At 48.9% G+C, this 21,067-nt stretch overlaps 7 protein-coding genes across 7 annotated transcripts; 3 read left to right on the forward strand and 4 right to left on the reverse strand.

Moving 5' to 3' along the window:
- Window positions 1–757: 757 nt before the first annotated feature.
- K441DRAFT_672099 (uncharacterized protein) lies at window positions 758–2,155 on the reverse strand. Its single transcript, XM_067650518.1, has one exon. It carries the CDS (start codon window positions 1,945–1,947, stop codon window positions 955–957), a length of 993 nt encoding a protein of 330 aa, XP_067496097.1. The 5' UTR covers window positions 1,948–2,155; the 3' UTR covers window positions 758–954.
- Window positions 2,156–2,580: 425 nt separating this feature from the next.
- On the reverse strand, window positions 2,581–6,107 carry K441DRAFT_691617 (phospholipase D/nuclease; the record flags this gene model as incomplete). The annotated part of the gene is made up of 6 exons (XM_067652494.1): window positions 2,581–3,255; window positions 3,305–4,114; window positions 4,169–5,311; window positions 5,362–5,486; window positions 5,547–5,907; window positions 5,970–6,107. The coding sequence occupies 6 exons, from the start codon at window positions 6,105–6,107 to the stop codon at window positions 2,581–2,583; spliced, it is 3,252 nt and encodes a 1,083-aa protein (XP_067496098.1).
- Window positions 6,108–6,543: 436 nt separating this feature from the next.
- K441DRAFT_672101 (cyanate hydratase) lies at window positions 6,544–7,302 on the forward strand. The gene is made up of 3 exons (XM_067650519.1): window positions 6,544–6,701; window positions 6,765–7,201; window positions 7,251–7,302. Exons 1-3 carry the CDS (start codon window positions 6,672–6,674, stop codon window positions 7,270–7,272), a joined length of 489 nt encoding a protein of 162 aa, XP_067496099.1. The 5' UTR covers window positions 6,544–6,671; the 3' UTR covers window positions 7,273–7,302.
- Window positions 7,303–10,062: 2,760 nt separating this feature from the next.
- Window positions 10,063–12,283, forward strand: K441DRAFT_709815 (uncharacterized protein; the record flags this gene model as incomplete). The annotated part of the gene is made up of 4 exons (XM_067653874.1): window positions 10,063–10,329; window positions 10,558–10,999; window positions 11,102–11,405; window positions 11,459–12,283. 4 exons carry the CDS (start codon window positions 10,063–10,065, stop codon window positions 11,802–11,804), a joined length of 1,359 nt encoding a protein of 452 aa, XP_067496100.1. The 3' UTR covers window positions 11,805–12,283.
- On the reverse strand, window positions 12,167–14,767 carry K441DRAFT_672104 (rhomboid-domain-containing protein). The gene is made up of 3 exons (XM_067650520.1): window positions 13,793–14,767; window positions 12,767–13,728; window positions 12,167–12,697 (listed from the first exon to the last, which is right to left on the reverse strand). The coding sequence occupies exons 1-3, from the start codon at window positions 14,286–14,288 to the stop codon at window positions 12,575–12,577; spliced, it is 1,581 nt and encodes a 526-aa protein (XP_067496101.1). The 5' UTR covers window positions 14,289–14,767; the 3' UTR covers window positions 12,167–12,574.
- A 1,758-nt stretch (window positions 14,768–16,525) lies between these two features.
- On the reverse strand, window positions 16,526–17,960 carry K441DRAFT_598562 (MFS monocarboxylate transporter; the record flags this gene model as incomplete). The annotated part of the gene is made up of 4 exons (XM_067645120.1): window positions 16,526–16,676; window positions 16,734–16,831; window positions 16,886–17,632; window positions 17,688–17,960. The coding sequence occupies 4 exons, from the start codon at window positions 17,958–17,960 to the stop codon at window positions 16,526–16,528; spliced, it is 1,269 nt and encodes a 422-aa protein (XP_067496102.1).
- A 912-nt stretch (window positions 17,961–18,872) lies between these two features.
- K441DRAFT_598570 (uncharacterized protein) lies at window positions 18,873–21,055 on the forward strand (the record flags this gene model as incomplete). Its single annotated transcript, XM_067645121.1, has 2 exons — window positions 18,873–19,951; window positions 20,002–21,055. The coding sequence occupies 2 exons, from the start codon at window positions 18,873–18,875 to the stop codon at window positions 21,053–21,055; spliced, it is 2,133 nt and encodes a 710-aa protein (XP_067496103.1).
- Window positions 21,056–21,067: the final 12 nt, after the last annotated feature.

Raw genomic sequence — 21,067 nt, forward strand, 5'->3', positions numbered from 1 at the left:
TTTCTAGCTCCAAAGTATAACTTAGGTAGTAGGCTATGTTCTTCCACCAGGTATACTATCCTCTCTACTACTAGCGATTTAAGTGCTTTTCCTAGCGTTAGGAGGAGAGAGATCGGCCTATAATTGTTTGCTACCGTATAGTCCCCCCGCTTTGGCTTCTGCAGCGGCATAATCTTTGCTACCTTCCATTCCTATAATACTTTTCCTGTCTTAAGAGATTTGGTAAAGAGGGTGGTAATCTCACCGCTCAGTACGGGCCACAGCTCTTGCTACACCCTGGCTGGTAGGCCATCCCTTCCAGGAGCCTTGTCTGGGCTAGCCCTAAACACAGCTACCTTGACCTCGTATTTAGCGATAGGCTCACGGTAATTGGTTGTAGCTAGTCGTAGCTTCCTCCTCTTGTTCGCACGGCGGCGGGACCGGAAAGAATGCCTGGAGTAGTTCTCTTGCAATATTGTGGTTCTCCGTGACGACCTCTCCCTGTCCTCCAGCCTTCTTGATCGGCGGTATTCTAGCGAACGCGGATGTAGCTTGCGGATCGAGGTATTTCGACGCTTTCCATATATTGTCACTGTTACCGAGGAATTCATCTCTGTTAACAAGGGTGTGGCCGGAGCGGGTCGGCCGCCCTCCCTGCTAGCGCTGGCAAACTACTTAAGAGCTTTGGTTAGATTCTTGCGCTACAAAACACTGAAACTTTAAGCAAGAGAGGACTATGGCTAATAGATGCGGCAGTGCATCACTGCCACAACACCATGCCCAAAACGGTCGTTCAGTTGCATCGCGGACCAACCAACTGCTAGTATAATCCCGCTGCCTTGCTAAGGTAGAGTACTATATTAATCTTCTTCGGAAACTTACCAGTATCTAATCTTCCTAACAGAAGCGGTCCTATTATTATCTCCGCTCTTTTCAGCCCTCATCACCCCCTAACTACAGTGCTGTTCCCCTGCACTATAGGCTAGAAATTCCCTTCCTTCTCAGCGTAAAACTGACCGATGTTCTCCAATTTATTCTACTATCCAATTCCGTAGGTGGTCCAAAGATATCCTGCACACCTACTATTTCCCAGCCGTCCTTCACCAGCCTCGCACTACTCCATATAAATCTGCTCTTATTACCCCCCCCTTTCCAAAGCACCTCCACCCTCTCTCCCTCCCTATTCGGGAGCCGAGTAAACCGTTTCCGCATCGCCTCAACATGGTCGGGTACTTCTTCGCTCCACCCAGACAAATACTCTTCGCTGTACAACCGAGGCCAGATGCCAAATTCCATAATCAGACCCAATTGAAGCTTAAATCCATGATGCCCTAGAATCCGGAACACGGCGTCGATGGCCGGAGACACGTCATCGAATACCAGACTGGAGTACGGCCCATCATGTACGGGTGGATAGATGCGCTTGTGCTGGTCTCTCGCATGCACTTTACGCATCCAGGAGTCAGTTACAAGTGAGGATACCGTGCCATCGGTGTCTTTTGTAACGGGCAGGGGACGCGAGATATCGGCCTCGATGTAGCGGAGACGGGCGCGGTTTCGGGGGCCAATGCAGTAAAGGAAGGAGTAGAGAGCGTCCCAGTAGTCGGTGTTTTTAGGGTGAACATTTATGTAAGAAAGTGTAGGTTGGTGCCGGCCGCCGAATTTGAAGGTATTGTGGTGATAAAAGAGGGATGCTGATTCTATGGCTATTATTCTGTTCACGCGGAAGAGACTAAGGGCGAGATGGGGAAATTTCGAAGACCGGGAATGAATTCGTGCTTTTTCGTCATCATCTGGTGCATATGGCGGTTCAGAGTAGACTGTGATGGGGGAGGAGTCTATAAGAAGAGGTTCGTAGATCATTTCTCGGACTTCGCGGGGGAGTGTCATCAAAGTTGCTGCGGGATATATTGCTAGGCCGAGGGGTTCACCGGCGCGGTGACGAATTCGGCAGATCATGCGAGGCATTTTAGGGGACCGGGATTTGGATGATGGGAAGAAGATGATTAAAGTTAAGTGGATAACAATAGGAACGATACTGCATGTTAGCGCATACGTCGTGTCAAAAGTTTAAAGATCTTCTAATCGACTCGCTGAAACGATAGAGATGCTCAAAAGAAAGCAGAATGTTATAACAACAAGGCGCATATGATGTACCCAGATGGTCATCTTCTGTATGAGTGTCGTGTCATCGCTACAAAGGTTAACGATTGAAGTCTCCACCTTGGTGCGTGCTCAAAGCGGCTAACCCGAAAGGGGCGTCTTATGTAATTGTTTAGATCAAGTCAGCCTCAATGTTGTTCCTCACTAATTGTCAAGTTAGACTAACATCGAGGGTAGGAATCTTGATATTAAAATGCTCCTATATGAATCCTATCTACCATGCGAAGAATCGATTCTCAGCTTCATACTACGACCTGTTTGTTACTCAACAGCCAGCCTTCTCGCAGTTTGGTCAAGCCAAGTATCAGCACGTAGAAGATTTGTAAGTCCTACGGAATATTATCAATTCATCAAGGCCATCATAAACTACCCTCTCTAAGGGCATGCTGTCTGGGATAATAGTCGTGACTCATCGCGTCTCATCATAACAACCCCTCTTTAAGTATAAACCTCCTCCGTGAACACATTCAATTCTAGTCCCTCCTTCGCAATGTCCTCATCCTTAAGGAACAGCAAAGGCATCTCAACCAGTGTGCCCTTGATAGTGCTCAAAACCTCCTTAACTTCGCGCAAGCCCTGATCGCCAGGCGAGAAGTCCTCCGCGACTACGTGGCCCCACTTGTACTGCGAGGGCTTCTTATGCTCTTTATCCTTCGTGTCCTCTTTGAAGAAGCGCTCGTAGTAGTCGTCGTACTGCTTCCATGTCCTCACCTCATCGTACGGCACAGGATGGAAGACTTTCACGAACGCATCCGTGTTGGTGCGCGCGCGTGTGTTCCAGAAGGCGTGGAAAGCATCGGAGACAGGGTCGGCAACCTGCTGGTCTTCTGGGGAGCCCCAGTCGTAGACGTTCGGCACGCCAATGGGCTCAAAATTCGCGTCGGGTTGGTCCATAATTTGAGGCCTGAGAAGACCTAGGTGTTTGCGGAAGATCTGACGGCGGAGACTGGCGGCAAATTTCGAGGCGCGCCAGGGTCTCCCATCCATGGTCGACTCGACAGGTGTGGGGTCTTCAATAATGATGGCGATTTCGGAGTCGTGGTCGCCGAGTTGTGAACGATCGTTCAAGTTTGCGGAGCCGCAAATGACCACGCGGTCGTCGGCGATGAGGAGCTTGTAGAGGTTAGTATCGATGAATTGGCTGAGGGTATTATGAGCTTACCTTGGTATGGATGTAGAGCTCCTCGCTTACAAAAGCATCAATTTCATCCATTGCGCCACCCTCCCAAGGAACATTGCGGATATCTTCTCCGCCGAGCATATAACATTCGCTAACCGTGTCCCAGCGACCGCTGCCAAGACCGTGGAGGCTTCCAATTTTTGCAGCGCCTTGTTGATATTGCTGGTAGGCGTCTGGCTTACTTTGCCCGGGGGTTTGGCCATATCCTGATTCCATTTCATAGACAGGAGCATGTCCATGTCCAGTGCTAGGATCCTGACCCAGTGCCGACGGAGGCGGTGGACGGTATGGCTGGNACTCCTCTTTAGTCTCACTTTGGTATAAGCCGCCGTATGCTACGTCATGTTCTTTTCGAGCCTCTTCATATGGCACTCCACTCTGCTGCTCTGCTGCGGCCATTGCTCCGCTCGCATTGATGCGGTCGTAGTTGCGGAGATTGTAGAATCGTATGTAATCCATAGGGTTAAAGCCAGCCCGGGCAATAGTTTCGTAAATACTATGGCCTCCACGGTTGATAGAATTGTATTGGAATTCCATGATTGCTCGAGTGCTGAGAGCATCATCGCTCTTGAGATCACCAGCAAACGCGGGGATAGCAGGCATCAGAACAATCATCTTGTACTTTTCACCGTTTCTAGCCGCACGAATGATACGTTCTACAATAGCACCTGCGATCTTATTTTTAATCGGTTTCTGCTCGTCGCAAGTGGCCGAGATGAAGAACTGGTTCTCGATGTAGACGAAGTGCTGGCTGTTTTTGATTACCTCGATATACGCGTTCGCGATTGAGTGCTGCTTGGATTAGCAAAGCCATTACTAGAAGAATTCAGATTGGCGATTGCATACCTCAATTGCCACACCATGACTCCACTTCGCACAGCTCCTAGTGATTTGACAAGCGACACCACTCTGAGGACCATAAGACCGCCCACCCTGTTCACCAGGGTATCCGCCTTGTTGGCCGTAACGTTGCTCTATTTTTCGCATACCTTCTCCAACCCGCTCAAGAATCTTCTGCTGAAGTCCACCACCACGACTGCCGAAAAAGCCCCGCTCACCTCCACCTCCACCATCATCACCAAAGCCTCGCTCACCTTCTTCCCCTTCATCCAAGCCTCTAGATTGCTGTGGCTGAGGTGGGTAATACTGCCCCGGTGGTGCTCCACCAGAATATTGTCCTGAAGGTTGTGGCGGATAAGCTCCAGTAGTTGGGGCTCCATTTACGGCCAGTCTAGAGTACCTCACGTCATTGCGCACATTGTACTTTTCGTCATAAATGAAGTTCCATCTTTGTACGAAATGAGTACGTAGGTCGTGGGCTGCTGGTCCCGTCAAGCAAAGAGATACATCTGACCATCCCATGCGGGAGTTTTTAGTTCGGTCCAGTTTATTATTTTGCCAGTGTACAACATCTTGGAAGTCCATGATTCTCGCATTGTTATAGTCCTGACCGGGAAAGACAATTCGATCCAGATCTCCGGGATGAGCGTCTGCGATTGCATGTTGATTGGTATCCCAGCGGCCATAGCAAAGATCCAGACCTCCCATGAATGCTACGTGGCCGTCAACAAGGCAAAGCTTCTCATGGTGTGCCCAGTAAAGAACAGCGTCTTCATTCATTCCATAAATGGCCTTTAAGCCGTCAACAGGAAGTTGTGAGAGAGCCGAAGCGGAGAGAGTCATGTTTTGCAGTGAAGTCATAAATGACGATTGCAGGGATTGGCGATCGGGCAAGTGGTCTGGATGTCGAAACACGGAGATGTTTGGATGGAGGGCTTCCAGGGCGGATTTGGTGTGGGCCGATGAGACTGTTATGGGCGGGGCAATCAGCGGGTCCGTCTTCTCGACTTCTTCAAGAGATTTAAATATAACATTTAATCCCACACGAGTGAGACTTTTGGTAAAAGGATCCGTTGACTCGGGAAGGAGGGAATGAAGATATTCGGGTAATGTTGGATTTAGAAACTTACGGGTGAGAGCTTGGGTTACCTGCGAGACGTCAGCAAAGATTTGTTATATTGTGATACCGGTTTTCTCACCTCCTTGTATACGATGATGTTGACTTTGACACCTCTCTGGGCCGCAGCCCTCAGTATGTTGTCGACTCGGTACTGTTCGTGTTTAGCGGGTGGCCTGCGAAGGTATAGCTCTGGTGATAGCCACCCTACAATCCTTAGCTGCATTCACACCTGCTAGAATCCGCCCCCCTGAAGGAGATACGTACAGTCAAGTATCCAAATAGACTCCCTTGCTCTCTCGAGGGCAACCGACACGGCCCACATATACCCACATGCATCTACATACCACTTTATGTCGTTACCCTGCCGCTGCGGGGCAAAGCTCAAATATCGATGCTCCGCATGTTCGTCGTGGGTGCCTGCGGTGCACACTCCGCTATAATGGGTATGACTATGAATATCTCCTGGGGCTGAAATTCTTGTCTTAACTTCTGCGCCAACCGCGTGGACAGCATCCTGCAATTTGTCGAATATGAACGACATGCCGCCGGATGAAGACGGAGGGTTCTGGGAGGGTTGTTGTTGTTGCTGGCCAGCGAGGTGAGGTTGGTAGGTTTGTGTAATATTCTAGAAGCACTATATTAGTATAATGAGCTTCATCGTCAGACTAGAATAGATTAGCTACTCACCGACTGGCCAGGCTGTGGCTTTCTACCAAAAATTCGTTTGGTCACATCTCCAATTATGCCCCGCTCACCTTCCTCTTGTTCATCCCCACCATGATATTCGCCGTATGCTAGGTCGTCGTCGTTACGGTGATACGCCATTGTTAGAAGTAAGCTACGGCTTCCATCTGATTAGGCCTATCTAAGCTCAAGACGGCGTCGTGCGGTAAATCTTTTCGTTCTTCGAAGGGAGGTGGGCAAAGTCTTGGCCAAGACCCCGCGCGTCACAAGCACCTGGGTGTTGGCTGCAGTCATCAACACGCGCACTATATTCCATCTCAAGAAGAGGCCTTTCCTATTTATGCCGCGGAGAAAGACGCAAAGTTATGGAATTGTTCGAGATGCTAGAGATTATCAAAGCCGGCGTCAGCATAGTTCCAGACAAGCCGACAGTGACGTCGATCCCTGCCGCATGACAGTTACCACGAGAGAATTCGGATTTCATTCGGACCCTCCCCTGCAGCATACTTCCCCTCCATTCAATTGTTCCATTGATCCACCAATATATATCAGGACGCCTCCTTGTACTGCAATGCCTCACACACTCCCTTCGCACTTTCCACAAGGCTTACTACCCGTGCCATTGTGCTTCCTGCCTTGGCCATTGCCCGTCCACCTGTGTCATATATAGCTCTTCGGCAATCTCGCGCGTTTCAAACTTCCAAAATGGCAAGCAAGCCCATTACCACCTTGGATGTGAGTTTCAGAAGATGTTAGGCTAGAAAATTAGACTTCAATCAAACATGCTGACATTGGCAGGCGTCCCTCATCCCCCGCCTTCCTTCTTCGTCCCCAACACTCTTCGAGGCCAAGAAGCAGAAGAACCTGACTTTTGAGGCCATTGCGAAGAAGCTCGGCCGTGATGAAGTTGCAGTTGCGGCGCTCTTCTACGGCCAGGCCCAAGCTTCCACCGAAGATATCACGAATCTCTCGGAGATCCTCGGAATTCCCTCGGACGAGCTAGAATACCTACTTTCCGGTTGCCCAGACCGGGGCCGGACTCTAGATATGCCACCCAGAGAGCCATTGATCTACCGCCTGTTCGAGATTGTGCAGAACTATGGATACGCATACAAGGCCGTGTTGAATGAGAAATTTGGTGATGGCATTATGAGCGCTATCAGTTTTTCGACCAAGGTGGAGAAAGAGACGGACGAGAAGGGAGATTGGGCTGTCATTACTCTTAGGGGGAAATGGTAAGATAATTCGCATTGTGATCATTCTTCAAAGTTGACAATCTTCTAGGTTACCATACTCTCGCTTTTAGGTACAGTTGGATCATATGGTGGGCTATGCGTAATGTATGTACCAGCTTTCCGTAGTATTTTCTACAGCCCTAGCTGGTTTAATAGAATTGTGAGGTCATATGGTATATCACTAGTAAATCTACGGTGGACTCGCACCATTTTTTTTAATTTAGGAAACTCCCGTATCTCCTTCCCCCGCAACTGATCCCGCAATTATATGTATTCAAAGATCCTTCACGCCCCTGCCAATTCGCTACCCTTTTAGTACTTATTAACAGCATAGGCATCCTCTCCGTACAACTATCATGAGTTTTTTGCAGTTGCCCTTTAGTCCCAACCCGGTCTTTCCCATGTTCACGGACATTTCCCATTATCCCCTTTTCAATAGTAATCCAAGAAACAGGTACCGGGAATTGAGAGAAGAATACAGCGTTTAGTCTCATTTTTTAAAGGACCAAAATGATAGCTGTCTATGGAGTTCGCCAAGGGAATGCCGTTGTTTACCGAGAGAGCCGCGTACAACCTCATTCATCATTATTACCAGAACACGGTGATGTGACTCACCAAGGGGATCCACCAAAAACTAAAAACTAAAAAAGAAATAGAAATCAAGAACCTGCGAATCGACCACCACATCTATGGGGAAAAAATTTCCCCTCAGGATACGGCCCACACGGTGCTAGTCCTCGATGACCAGATTCTACCGTCTGCCACTTGACTGAAAAACAATTGATGCCGAACATTGTATATAAGAATATCATTGATTTAGCGAGGTTTGCGGGACCGGGTGATGGGTCGTGCAGTTGCCGATATTGGTGAATGCATCTCACTTCGGATTCGAAGTGAGCTGGAGTGGTCACACGGACGGATACATTTTCCTAATGGTTTGAATCATCTTAGAATACTTCGTTTTAGTCTTTCTCCCACCGAGCAGTTAAGGCGGAAATGCTCAATTAAACTTCGCTCTATCTTATTCAAGGAACAGGTTCTAAAGGTACTTGTTTCATCATAGGATTTATTCGATCTAGAACTAACATAATAACCTCTCCCAGGAGGCCGAATGCGCCAAAAGAACCCCCTCCAAAGTTATATCCGTTCAGCCTCTTTTCGCACCAAACAAGAGTATATTCTGCCACTTTTTTACGACTAGTGACAAGCTCACACTTAAAATATAGAATTCAGACGAATATGGGCCAGCACAACTCCAAGACCTACAGGCCATCTCAAGAAGCGCCCCGCATGATCACGATCCGCAGGAGAAACACGGCACCGTATGCCCCTCTCCCGCCTGCATACGGGCAGCGCGAGCCTGAAGGAATCACTACGCCCACATGTCTAGAGCGTACTTATGTCGCGTCATATCTTTCCGATCCCATGCCAAATACCCCGAGCTCTTTCACATTTGACGAGGCCCGTACAGTGAAAGAATCAGCCGTGAGGAGCGTACAAAATCTCCCGTACACGAGAGATCAGATTTATTCCCGGGTGGTGTTGCACAGAAATACGTGCGGGCGGAGATTGATGTATGTCGGCATGTCAGGCTGGAGGAGATAGTAATCAAGTCTACCAAACCCGAGCAGGCATTCTGGCGGAAGCTACTTAGTATTTCTTTGTGTGGAACTTAGATGAGAAGATATTTCGGGCAGTTTATGAGCCCTTCGTCAAATTTATGATGCCCTAGCTAATAGCTGTTCTGTGGTTCGATTTGGACAGTCTTTTTTTCAATGGATGTAGGATATACAGGAAGCGATGGTATTTATCTCCTCTTGTACGAACGTTAGAGTTATAATCCTTCGAACCATCCAAGCTTAGGGTTAATACAAAATTCACCTTGATTTATTCGTTTATTTCAACATCCACCTCCTATAAACAGAATCCACCTTAATACTGATAAGCCTTCAACTCCATAATGGCTTAGGTAATTAAAAAAACTTTCTACTACATAAATATAGAGAATCTTGTTGTTAATCTAACGGCGTTTCTTTTATATAGTTTAGAATAAGTAAGTTATCTCCCTTAAAGCTCATACAGCCTCTTCTTAACTTCCGGCGTCCGTTCTAGCGTCCGTTCTGACGCCTATTCTCTCACAAGCATATCTATACAGTCTAGTCTCTGTATTTACGTACGGGGTAACACGGAAGAGTAGAGACCGTAGGCTTAGGTATATTAAGTTTTATCTACTTTGAGTAATAGAAATAAAAGTAAAATTATATTTTAAGCCACTTACGCTATATATATAAAGGCTAAAAAGTACTGGAAGCTATATATTCTATTTATTTAAAGTTTATTTAAGATTATTAGTTAACGCGCAAGCATTTTTGCTAAATTCTTTGTAAAGTCCTTAGAAATACCCATAAACAGTCCTTAGAAACGAGGAGACTATTTTGGTGACTCAACCAACACCAGGCTTGTCTTTACCGGGTCCTTGGCGCGTTCCCATTCCGTTATTTCTTCGACTTCACTCTAGCTCTCTCCGAGAAAAAAAATCTCAACTTCTTGCTCTCAACTACTTCCTTCATCCATATCTCCTCGATCGTCAAGCCAACTGGTAAAGACGCAGGCTATCAACTCTTGACTACTATCAACAAGCTGATCTCAACATCATATTTTCTCTTAATGATTTGCAAGTGACGAAGGCGCATCTTAATAAATATTCATTGAGCAAGGCATCTCTTCGTTAGTTTGAACACTCACGCCAACGCCGGGAACATATTTGGATTGTTCAATCTCCTGTCCAAATTGAGCACTTTGCTTCGTTGTTGACTTCAGTTATCGGCCAGCAATCGAAACCATCCCGCTGGTGAATCGAAATGGCAGCTGAAGTTGAACCAATCAAGGAGTTCAAATGCACCTTCAGAGGTTGCTACGCTGCCTTTGACAAACTAAATTTGCTTAAGAGTCACAAGAAACACGCCCCATCTCACGATTTTTGCCCCAAATGCGAAGAAGACTTCGATAGTTGGGATGCCCTGACTTTGCATAAAGCAACTGACAAAAGACACGAGAAGGAACCTATCTGCAAGTCTTGTGGAGAGGAATTCAAGTCAGTTAGTGGTATGAGGCGTCATGTGGCATCGGTAAGGATCTAGTTATAGTATACTCTCCTCTGGCTATCCGTAAATCCTCATCGAGTTATTATGCCATCTGTTTTGAGCCCAGTAACTGTTTGGAAAGCCTCTGCATAAACCAGGTCAGCGTTACAACCGAAGCACTTTCCGCATTATTTGGTTCGGTGTTCACGTAGCATGTTAAGGACGCAGCCACAAACACACCCACAAACCTGACAAGTCTCTAATAGATTCTAGGCTCACCCAGTCGACCAAAATCTCCCATGCATTGGATGTGGCGATACATTCCCACGCGCTGCTACACTTATGGACCATCTTGAGAATGGGCACTGTCAGAAGATCAGCGCGCAACAATTCGCCGGGCATTTGCAGCATAAGAACATCGTCAACAAGCTTCTCAAAGATCCAGAGCTACTGAGAAACATAACAAGCAATGCAGGGTTCCTGGACGCTGCTCGAGATGACGATATTGGGGGCGGCGTATCTCTTGGAGGAGGGCTGCTCGAGCAAGATGCCAATGAGCAAGACGGTGTTCTCTTGGATATAGCGCCGCTAGAACCTGAGAAGCATCCTGACGCAACTAACCCGCCACGACTTGAGGAAAGTTGGCTTGCTCTTAAGAAACGACACGAGAACAAAGTCGAACAGGATATTGATACTTTGTCATCACGTATAGGAGGTATCTCTCTTGGTTCAAGCATTCTAGCAGGCATTGTAGACTGGAGTAAACCCAGAGGGAGCACGAATGGATCCATGCCACCGAGTGCCCGCAGCAAGCTAGGCTTCACGGGATCTATCACCAGCGAAGAAAGCGACACGACCCAGAAAGCTTCTACAACCACCGCATGGGGTCATCCTGGTGCTTCGACTTCCACAAGTGAAGTGCTCTTCCCTGGTGCTAAGCCAACTCCTGTCAGTTTCGAGTGGGCTCAGGAGCTTCGGAAGCGTGATCAGGCATACGAGCTTGAGCATGGTGTGAATCTCTTCCGCAGCCGATTTTGGGACCCAACCAGTAGAGACTACAAGCCGGAGCGGTTCTTCAATCCAATCATCGAGATGTACATGTGCTCGTTTCCGCACTGTGTGTAAGTGAATCCTCTTTCCAGTTGATCATTTCATACTGATGCTGTGATGATAGGGACAAATTTGCAACCCCCGTTGACCTCGAAGACCACATTATGAGGCGACACCGCATGTCTGATGTACGCTGCCCATCTTGCCTTAAGCTGTTCAAGTCAAGCACTGCTCTGGTTGCACACTGCGAAGCTCCCCTCAGCCGCTGCCATATCTCAAAGAGTAACAAGTACGGACAAGCTATCGATGAATTTTCCGGGGGCTTCTTGGGTGCTAGACACATCATACGTCCGGAAGTCGATGTCAAAAACGACAATCATATTGTTGGCTACAACCAGTACGAAAGCACCAAACCGCCAGACTGGAAGGAGCCAGGCGAGGAGCCCGAGGCCCGGAGGTGGGCGGCTTGATCCGCTTCGGGGTGCCTAAAAGCATCCATACCATATTCGAGTTGATGTCAGCTATGGTGTTACAGACGAGTAGGTGATTTTAGTGAGGTTGACGGAGTAAGGAATGACTCCAGGACGGTATAAAAGTATTTGAATATGGGAATAGACTTCGGGTTGCTGCAGGGCTTCATGTGAGGCTGGACGGCGAGACAATCGGACGAGCGGACGATGCGGGTGGCTCTGGAATTTGGGTTTAACTCTGTTCCTTACATATTTTTCGTGCCTTAAAACATCCAAATTATGGGCAATGAAGCCCCATTTCTTTTCAGATAAAGAGAAACTTCACCTCAGTATGACCCTGTAGGGGCATGGAAGATAGACTTCTCAACCTCATAATTCTTTACTTTGCCGTATTTTAAAAAAAAATCATGCAGTGACATTTAGTATTATTATCTTGCTTCATTCTTCTCCTACGGAGCTCATCTCTGATTCAAGGTTCTTGTTCCTTTCATGAATGCCGCTCCTACACTGCTTGATATGTCCAAATGAGCCTTTTGCCCAAATTAGCCAAGCGTATAACAAGCCTCCAGGATGCACATAGGAAAAAAAAAACGCCAAAGAGCAGTATGGTATCAAAAATTCGTACCTAACTTCGCCTTACGTTCTTGCGTACAATCGTTAGATGCCTAACAAAAACAACGAGAAGGATTGGTGGATGATCTTATAGTCGAACGAACGCCGTGTAAACACGCCGAAATCTTTTCAACAGTGAAATAATGTAGCTTCGAATATCAAAACATGCCTAGTGGCAGTGAAGCAAGGCCATCGAGGCCGAATAAGTCGCGCTTGCTTGTCGTGTTGGTAGTAATGATTTCGGGGCGAATAGCGCCGATGTCGCACCAATTGCGAATGGGCTATGGATTCACGTTAGTTTGCTATGCCTTTCTAACATCTTAAGCCGTTGTTCGAGAGCGGAGACTTACCAAGCAAGAGAGATGATGACACCAACTGCACTCGTTCCGCCAAACATAGAAATTCTTCAAAAGAAGGATAAACCCGACTAAGACAGCAACCAAGCACCCGGCGCGGAAAAGCCACCACGCCCACCAAAGAGGCTTCCGGCCCTTGAAAAACCCAACCGGCCGCCTGACGAACTTCTTTACGCCTCCATCGTCACCCTCGTTCAGTGGCATTGCCCCAACGGCGGAGTAGGGTGGCTCATCGAGGCCAATGCGCTCGCGCAGGAAGGGCGGCGAGCGCATGATGCAGATTCCCAGCACCAGGCCCATCAAGAATCCACCGATGTGGGAGAAGTTGTCCAGACCTGGAAGCAAACCTAGCACGAATGCAATAGCGATATCTAGGAGGATGAAGAGCAGATCTTTCACTGGGCTTCGCCTCGTAGACCAGTTATAGCACAGATCCAGGAGATAGAGCGCGAGAATGCCGAAGAGACACCCAGATGCACCTGTTGATGCGATACCTGGTGCGGCGTAGTTGCCTCCGAGCACGAAACCGAAAATACCACTGCAGAAGTAGACGAGCGTGAAGCGTAAGCTGCCGATCTCCTTTTCCATGTCTCGGCCCAGCGTCATTTGCAGCAGCATGTTGAATCCGATATGAATAATACCAGCGTGTAGGAAAATGGGGACGATGAAACGGAACCACTGGTCGGGTTGGTGGCTGGTGTCGCTGAGAGGCGTACCGGGCGCTTGGTACGGCACGCCGCCGAAACCGCATAGCTGGGAGAGGCTGCAGGTGTAGCCGTCGGTGCTTGTGGCATTAGGACAGGGCCATGGGAGAGCCAGTTGGAAGTCGGTGACATTGTGGACGTTGTGCATGCAAGGAGGATAACGTGCGCCCATATTTATGAGAACGAAAGGTGAGGGTCCTATCATGATGTTGAAGGAGGGGTGGATTTCAATGGGAGATTTTGTCAGGACAGCTAGGAAAATGTTAGTGTGCAGCCCCAGACTGACATATGTAGTTGGCTTGGGGAGGAACAATACCATTTCTAATCAACTCTCCAATGAACACAGCAACTTGTACTGTGGTCAAAATGTAGCAAACCCATGTTACTCCTCCGGAAAACCACCCTTTCTTCTTTCTCTTCTGTCCCATCGTACCGCCTCCATTCAGTGGATACCTCCCTTCAGGGTCAGCGTTATACCTCGTTGGACTGCCCTCCATTTTCGGGTTATACGACGATTGCGACTGCAACGGGATAGCATTCTGATCAATAAACGGGTCCGAGTTACGCTGATTTTGAGTCTGCCCCGAAGCGCCGTAATAACCCGTGTCGCCGAAGTTCTGCTGCGTTGGCTTGCTGGCGGCTGGATACTCCGGGTAAGCGTGATCGTCAAAGGGCGAGGTGGCAGGTGAGACGTTCACGCTGGGTGTGCTGTTTGCAGGGCGAGGGCCGGGCGAGCTTGACGGCACGGGGGGCAGTGGTGCGTCTTCGCGTCGCGATGGGAAGGAGGATGAGTAGTACTCGTTTGCGGCCATTTTGGGCAGCTGCGGCGTGGGTGTCGTCGCAACTGCTGGTGCTTCGTGCGTTCGTGAGATTAGCTGAGGTTCGTCTTGAGGCTAAGAGCTGTGGCTTGCTGCAACGAGCGACTGAGGCGGGTCGTAGCGACGGTTTTAGAGATAGGAGAAGCGAAGGTCGGGCGTGTGTTTGATTGCAAACTGCGGCGAAGATGGAGAAGGATGCGGCAGAGTGTTTGTATATACGGGAGAAGATGTGGAGAGGAGGCTGAGTGATGTGTATTCGTATGCAGTGATGAAAAGCTGAAGCTGTCGACGTACGCAGTGGGTCTGAGTTCTCAGCCCCAGCCCTGCCAATCCTTGCCAGCCGGAATCCAAAATCCCTCCCGTCGATCTTTATGCCTAAAATAATCTATGCGCGGCAGATGTAAGACTGAATGGTGTACACTGCGTGACACCTCCTAGGCTTATAGAGCTTTCAGTCACGCGTTCTGCTTTCCTCTCTTGTCGGTTTGTAATGTCATGAGACTTTTTGGGGGTAAGATAGAATTCTTATGTGGCGTTGCGGCTGTGTTGTGAGATTCTTCGTCACCGACCGTGCATGCCACTTTGAACTTCATCCTGCCTATACGAAATGTCATGCTTCAAAGAATCGACAAATACTCCCATCATCAGCGTCATGATTGCCGAGAGTCGAACACAGACTAGCTCTCTTGCAGCCTAGCTTCATCATGACCTTCATCCTCAAAGCGCAAGCTTACACCTAACAGTAGGAGTAGATATGGTATTTACTAAACTAGCTTTATAAACGGCTTTAAGCGGGTAGAAAAGCTTTAAAATAGTTATATATATTATCTATATCTAACTTCTAATAAGATACTAAGGGGTTTTCTATTAAAGCCTTTGTCTATGGCCCACTATATAAGTTTAATAGGGTGCTTTAGGGTGCTTATATAATAGCGGCGCGTATTAACCTATAGCTAATTCTTACTATTCTAGTACGAGTAGAAAGCGCTTAGCAGGTTCTACGCATAGCGCTTAACGGGTGTTAAAAGCGTGGTGTTGCTGGCAGTAATCGTGACTCAGCCGCTGATTCAGCCATACAAATGTAACTGTGGATATACTATTGCTCTGGCTGCTTCCAAAGGCTGCTATCGTTTGTGGCACTAAATTAATCGTGCCCTTTCCGCAAACCGAGTTACCAGCTTCCGGTGCAACATTAGCTCATATCCGATCTCTGGTCCACCTAAGCCTGTTGATGCTGGGAGATGCTTTCTACGAACCGAAGTATAATTCCCTCCTGGGGCGCCATACAACAGTTCCATCATCCAGGATCTTAGGGAAGTGGCGTTTTACGGCGAGATGAGCGCTGACAACGATACATAACACACTGATCACAAGCGGCACCGAGGATCTTCAGAGTACACTCTGTTGAATACACCATCGCTTTCAACCAGGAAACCTTCGATCTGCGCAATCTTTTATCGCGAAGGGCACTCTGATTGCCTTGCTACCGTACATACAGGTCTCCTACGCGAGCAGGATCACCCTTTCCATTCCGCCCGTGCTCCGTACTATCCTAGTGACCAGCCGCCCAAACCGCCGGACGCGTACGGTCAGCAACAGAGGCCAACGGACACTCGTTCCGTCTATTATGGTACGGTTCTCTGGCTCCTATTTTTTGGCACCCATCACACTTCTAAAGGCTCAGATACCTGGAAATGGTTTATCGAGCAGATTGCTGCGACTTCTGAATCCTTGGATATGTGGAGATGGGAAGAAGTCCGCGCGATCTTGATGTAGCATCTCTATCTGGACCGGATTTATGGGCGAAATCTGGGATCAAGCTTTGCGTGTTGCAGCAGGATGGCCTACGCTTAAGTCGTTGGAAAGCTTGAGGGCTCCAAGCACGCTGCTGTACCTCGTCATGCCGGCCGGGATCTCTACACAGCAAGCCATGGGGGAGCACGTAATCCTTCTTTGAAGAACGAGCCCCAGCGATCTCCGGAACCGAACCTTCGAATGTCATTCAAGCACTTTGGAAGATACGACTTCACGTGCGCTAATTCGAGATGATATTCTACATTTCAGATGTGGAGTGGAATTTGCAATCAACATTGAACGCTGGCCGCTTCACATAACCCTCTAACTCCAATGCGAGAAGGACGTGGTTCAAGTTTGTTCTTTTCACTAGGCTCATCTAGTATGCATGCGCCTTTGTCATATTACGACGTCTGACATTGCGTCTCGAAGAAGGTCTAAATTTTGCTGAACAGCCTAGGGTTCAGTTGGAGACGAACTAGTACGAACAGGATCGTGCCTACTCCCATGACCGAACCAGCAAACATAGAGAGATCGAGATACCCCTTCGGTATCAATTTGCCGGCTATGGGAGCTCCAAAGAGGCCACTGCATATATGAGCCGTTAGCTGACTTGAGCAACAAGATGGAAGACGAAGAGCTCACGTGAATGATCCGGCAGCCAAAACCAAGCCCTGTGCCGTACCAAGGGTCTCTTTTGTGGCCAATTGTGCGGCACAAGCAGCTTGGGTACTCATAATCGACTGCATTTTGTTAGCGCTAGGCCTCACATTGAGGACTTTGCGGAAGGGACTCACCCCAGAAGCAAAACCATAGGCTATCGCAAAAACCACCAAACCTCCGGTGCTGCTCACGGCAGCCCAGCAAAAGGCGATTATGGAACATGAAACCGCGCCCATAGACAACAGATTGAAATGCCCATAACGATCACCCAGGATGCCGGGCAAAACTCTGCCGAAAAAGGAGGCGCCATTGAGGATGGAAATGAGGTAGAAGGCGAAACTTGGAGACTTGTGCAGACTGGTGGCGTAGGAGGTCAGATAGAACAAAGGGGAATACAGGCCAAAAAAGAAGATGAAGCCTCCAAGACAATATGTCAGGAATTTGGCGTTCTTCAAGATTGCCAGACCTGCTTTGATGTCTCTCTTCTCGCCATGCTTACCAGCGGCGCCTTCCTTATCTTCCGAATGTTTGACTGCGGGCGGGCGAACAGTCAGACAGGCAATGGCCATCAGTGGTATCATGGCAAAGCCGACGATTCTCATCGTCCAGGCAAAGCTGACACCGTCGCTATTCAGCAGTTTGTTGATCATGATCGGCCAGATGACACCGCCAATGGATGAGCCAGAAATACAGAGTCCAACTGCAATCCCACGATGTTTGATGAAGTGTCTCGACACGGTCGACAAACTTGGTAGAACCAGAAAGGACATGCTTGATCCTAGAAGGATGCCCTGGGCAAGGAAGAGTTGGTAATACTCCCTACATAACGATATCATGAAGATGGCAACAAGCTGGCCAATGCTACCGACAAGCATCGGCAACTACCCAAAGGGTTAGCACGAGTACAATCCGCACGGTTTCGGCCAAACCACTCACCATTGGACCACCCTTGTCGGTCAGCATGCCTGCCGGAGCGGCGAAGAGGAACATGGCGAACGTGCCGAAGGAGCCGATCCATGAGATGTCGAAGGCGGACCTACTGTGAAGCGGCCCTTCAAAATAGTAGTCCTGGAACAGACCGACGGCGTTCATAAAGCCCGTAGTACAGAAGAAAGCGAGAGAGGCTCCGACGACGGCCGTCAACGCTCGAGGACTAGGCTTTGTTAGTCTGTAATCTCCTGCGCGGGCAAGAAGCTGACCTGAATTCATGCGTGTTCTTGTCGGCGCTCTCTTTATCCCTGGCCAGAGAGGCAGTAGTAACACAGTCGTTTGTCTGGCCGTGGACGAATTCCTTCTCAGTTTTGTGTGCAACGACAGCGGCACCGGCTTGGGCTGACTCCTCCATAGTGATTGTTTCTTAGGATGTTGGGGTTTGCGACTGATCGAAGAAGTAAATCTTTGACTTTTGCTGTCTCTTTGGGTGATGCAATCAGGCCTATATAAGGGGGTTCGGAAGTATCTCTCGGAGCGTCCATGGGAAGCTCCTGGACGCTCCTCATGCGTCGTGAAGCTCAGTTCATAGATATTACCACCGGCGCAGAATTAGCTTAATAACTGTGGACCATCAGAAAGCTTTCAAGGGTGCCTCATCATCAGCACCCAATCTAATCAAATACTCTACGCCCTCTTTGCTACATTGGCACTGTTATCAGATTGCCCCCAGCATCAAGGCTTCAGGGGGCGGACAGTCCACCAATGAGCGTGCCTCAATTAAGCTTTCCGATATTCGGACATTCCGCGGACGCTCCGGCCAATGTCCCTGTCTTCCCGAGCGCCTTTTCCCACCCTTTCAAACCTGTTGGCATCAAATCATTGACGCATCCAGATTTCCTAGTCGCTAGTCCCATTTATTCGCTTGCTAGTGATGTTGAATACGAAGTGATTGCGTGGAGGCTTCTTCGCTCTCCCAGTCGCGCAACGCGAAACAGCGCGTTTGACGAAGTACGTTGAGTTGAAGCCGCGACTCTCGACTTTCTTTTGCATCCCACTTTCAATTTCTACCTCCTACGTCATTTTCTTTCGCAATCTAACCCAGAGCTCGTTGCTGTGTGTGACCACTCCACTGAGAGGCTCGCCCTCTCGACCTACGAAGCCTCGGACTCTTCTGTTCTTGTCCTAGCCATGACAGACCTCCATCGAATACGACGCCTTTCACGACCTCGCCAGGAACCCGTCTCTTGCCAACTATGCCGCGTCAAGAAACTCAAGTGCAATCGAGAGCAGCCATGCTCCAACTGTGTCGCTCGAGGTGTCCCTTGCGAGCGTCAATTCCGACAGCGTTTGCCTGCACATCGCCGTCACCCCGAGCCCACGGAGAATGCGGCCATAATGGCGCGACTTCAGAAGCTCGAAGAGATTGTGTTACGCCAGAACGGTCAGAACAGTAATGTAACATCTCCGGAAAGGATAAGCATGGTTTCGCAGTCGCCTACTTTCGTGATGCCCTCACCAATGTCGGAAGGTGAGGAGGCTCATAAGTTCGAAACCCAGAGATTGGAGGCTGTGGGCTCAGTGGAACACTCGAGAATGGTGGAGCTGTCCGAAGGTCTCATCTTCCGCATTTGTCCCATCCAACAGATCCTGAAAAATCCTATCCCAGCCACGGACCACCAAGCTCCGACGCTCGGAATGCTTACAAGATGCATTTCGCTTCCCATAAAAGAGGAAGCTGTCCTGCTCTTCGAGAGCTATTCAAAGGCCGTCGAGTACCTTCAACATATCCTCCACCTTCCATTCGTGCGAAAAAAGATGGACACTATTTATCTGCAACTCTTTCGAAGAGAGCCAGTGGAACCAAGTCACGTTACGCTGCTTATGTCCATGTTTGCGACCGTGGCACTTGCGATGTCCCACGAAACTCGTGTCCATTCTTTGTTCAGGACGACTCAAGAAGCTCACCAAGTTGCGATCCTCTGGGCGAGGTTTGCCTTCGATGTGATGGAGCATACGCGACGAACAACAGGCCCAACGTTAGAAGACTTACAGGCAAAGAACATCATGGGGTTTCTACTTTACGACATGGAAGGCCCTACTTCACGAGCAGTATCGCTTTTTGGGTTTGGAATGGCTCAGGCGCGTGAGTTGGGATTGCATAAACTGGATGTTCCTCAGAGTCGGAACCAACCACCACTGTCGAAAAATGAGCTGATCGAGAAGGAAATTAAGAGAAGAGTTTGGTGGCAGATGGCTGCGACAGACTGGTAAATTGAATTTGTCCTTTCTACCTGCCGGCATGCTAACAGATCTGAAGGATGATTGCTTGTCTAGGTGGGCCTCAAGAGGGGACTTATTTTGCCCATCCGCACCAGATGAGAGTCAATGTCCCCCTCAATATCGACGACGAAGATCTGAGCCGTGGTAACTTTGAAGCCTCGAAGCCACTTAATGAACTCACATCCATGTCCTATTTCCGACAACGCATCAGGCTTGCAGACATTTGCCGTCGAATTGCGGATGCCATGCCAATATCTATCTCGGCACCAGAGCTCTACAATTACCAGGACATCGTATCGCTGGACGCTGAATTCGAGGCTTTTCTACGAGAATTGCCAGTGTTCTTCCAAGTTGATGAGGCAAGTCGTCGGCAGAGCCGGGATCTAATTCGGCAGCATCCGCACCTCACGATGCAGCGATACGTGATCAATCTCAACATGCACATCAGACGGTGCAAGCTGCATCAGCCATTTCTGATTCGAGGAACCCTAGATCCCGCCTACCGATACTCTAGAGACGCTGGTCTTTCTTCTGCACGCAGAGCATTAGAGATCAAGCGTCTACTAGATCAGGAAGACGTTCCGATCTTGGCTTCACATCAAAGATCGTGTGCGGTCTCCCATCAAATTTTTCTCGCGACCACAGTACTCGTCATGGATCTTTGCTTCAACAAAGACGAGGTACAGGAAGAGGAGCGAAAAAACGAAGTCCGGGAGGCATGCCGGATGCTGGAGGCCATCAAGGAGCACTCATCTATGGCGGCCAAATTTCTCGACTCAATGACCGACGTCCTTCGCAAATATAAGGTCCGCCTCACGAGTCCGGAGCCATTTAACGCGCACAATGGTGAGGACCAGACGTTGTCTGCTGCCACCACAGTTGTCCCACCAACGAGTGGCAGCGATGGGGCCGCGCAGCAGATGTTTGATGATGCCCCTACCACATGGGATCAGACTCTTCAGCAAGATCCTCCGTTGACGATAGACTCCGATTTCGAGCAGATATGGCAGAATTATATTGAGCTGGGCCCGAGCTTTGATATGCCCGACTGGGACTCATTGTTTTCGGACCTTGATTCGAAGATGGTTTGAAGTATGCAAGCT

Source organism: Cenococcum geophilum (assembly GCF_001692895.1).
Source record: "Cenococcum geophilum 1.58 unplaced genomic scaffold K441scaffold_120, whole genome shotgun sequence".
NCBI classification, from domain to species: domain Eukaryota; kingdom Fungi; phylum Ascomycota; class Dothideomycetes; order Gloniales; family Gloniaceae; genus Cenococcum; species Cenococcum geophilum.

Bases quoted from the DNA above. Each gene is read 5' to 3' on its own strand.
- K441DRAFT_672099 (XM_067650518.1), bottom strand. From the start codon at position 1,947: ATGCCTCGCATGATCTGCCGAATTCGTCACCGCGCCGGTGAACCCCTC.
- K441DRAFT_672101 (XM_067650519.1), top strand. From the start codon at position 6,672: ATGGCAAGCAAGCCCATTACCACCTTGGAT. The intron at 6,702-6,764 runs GTGAGTTTCAGA...TGACATTGGCAG, and splicing joins AGCCCATTACCACCTTGGAT to GCGTCCCTCATCCCCCGCCT. The intron at 7,202-7,250 runs GTAAGATAATTC...ACAATCTTCTAG, and splicing joins ATTACTCTTAGGGGGAAATG to GTTACCATACTCTCGCTTTT.
- K441DRAFT_672104 (XM_067650520.1), bottom strand. From the start codon at position 14,288: ATGGCCGCAAACGAGTACTACTCATCCTCCTTCCCATCGCGACGCGAA. The intron at 13,729-13,792 runs GTATTGTTCCTC...ACATTTTCCTAG, and splicing joins TGGAGAGTTGATTAGAAATG to CTGTCCTGACAAAATCTCCC. The intron at 12,698-12,766 runs GTAAGTCTCCGC...GTGAATCCATAG, and splicing joins GTCATCATCTCTCTTGCTTG to CCCATTCGCAATTGGTGCGA.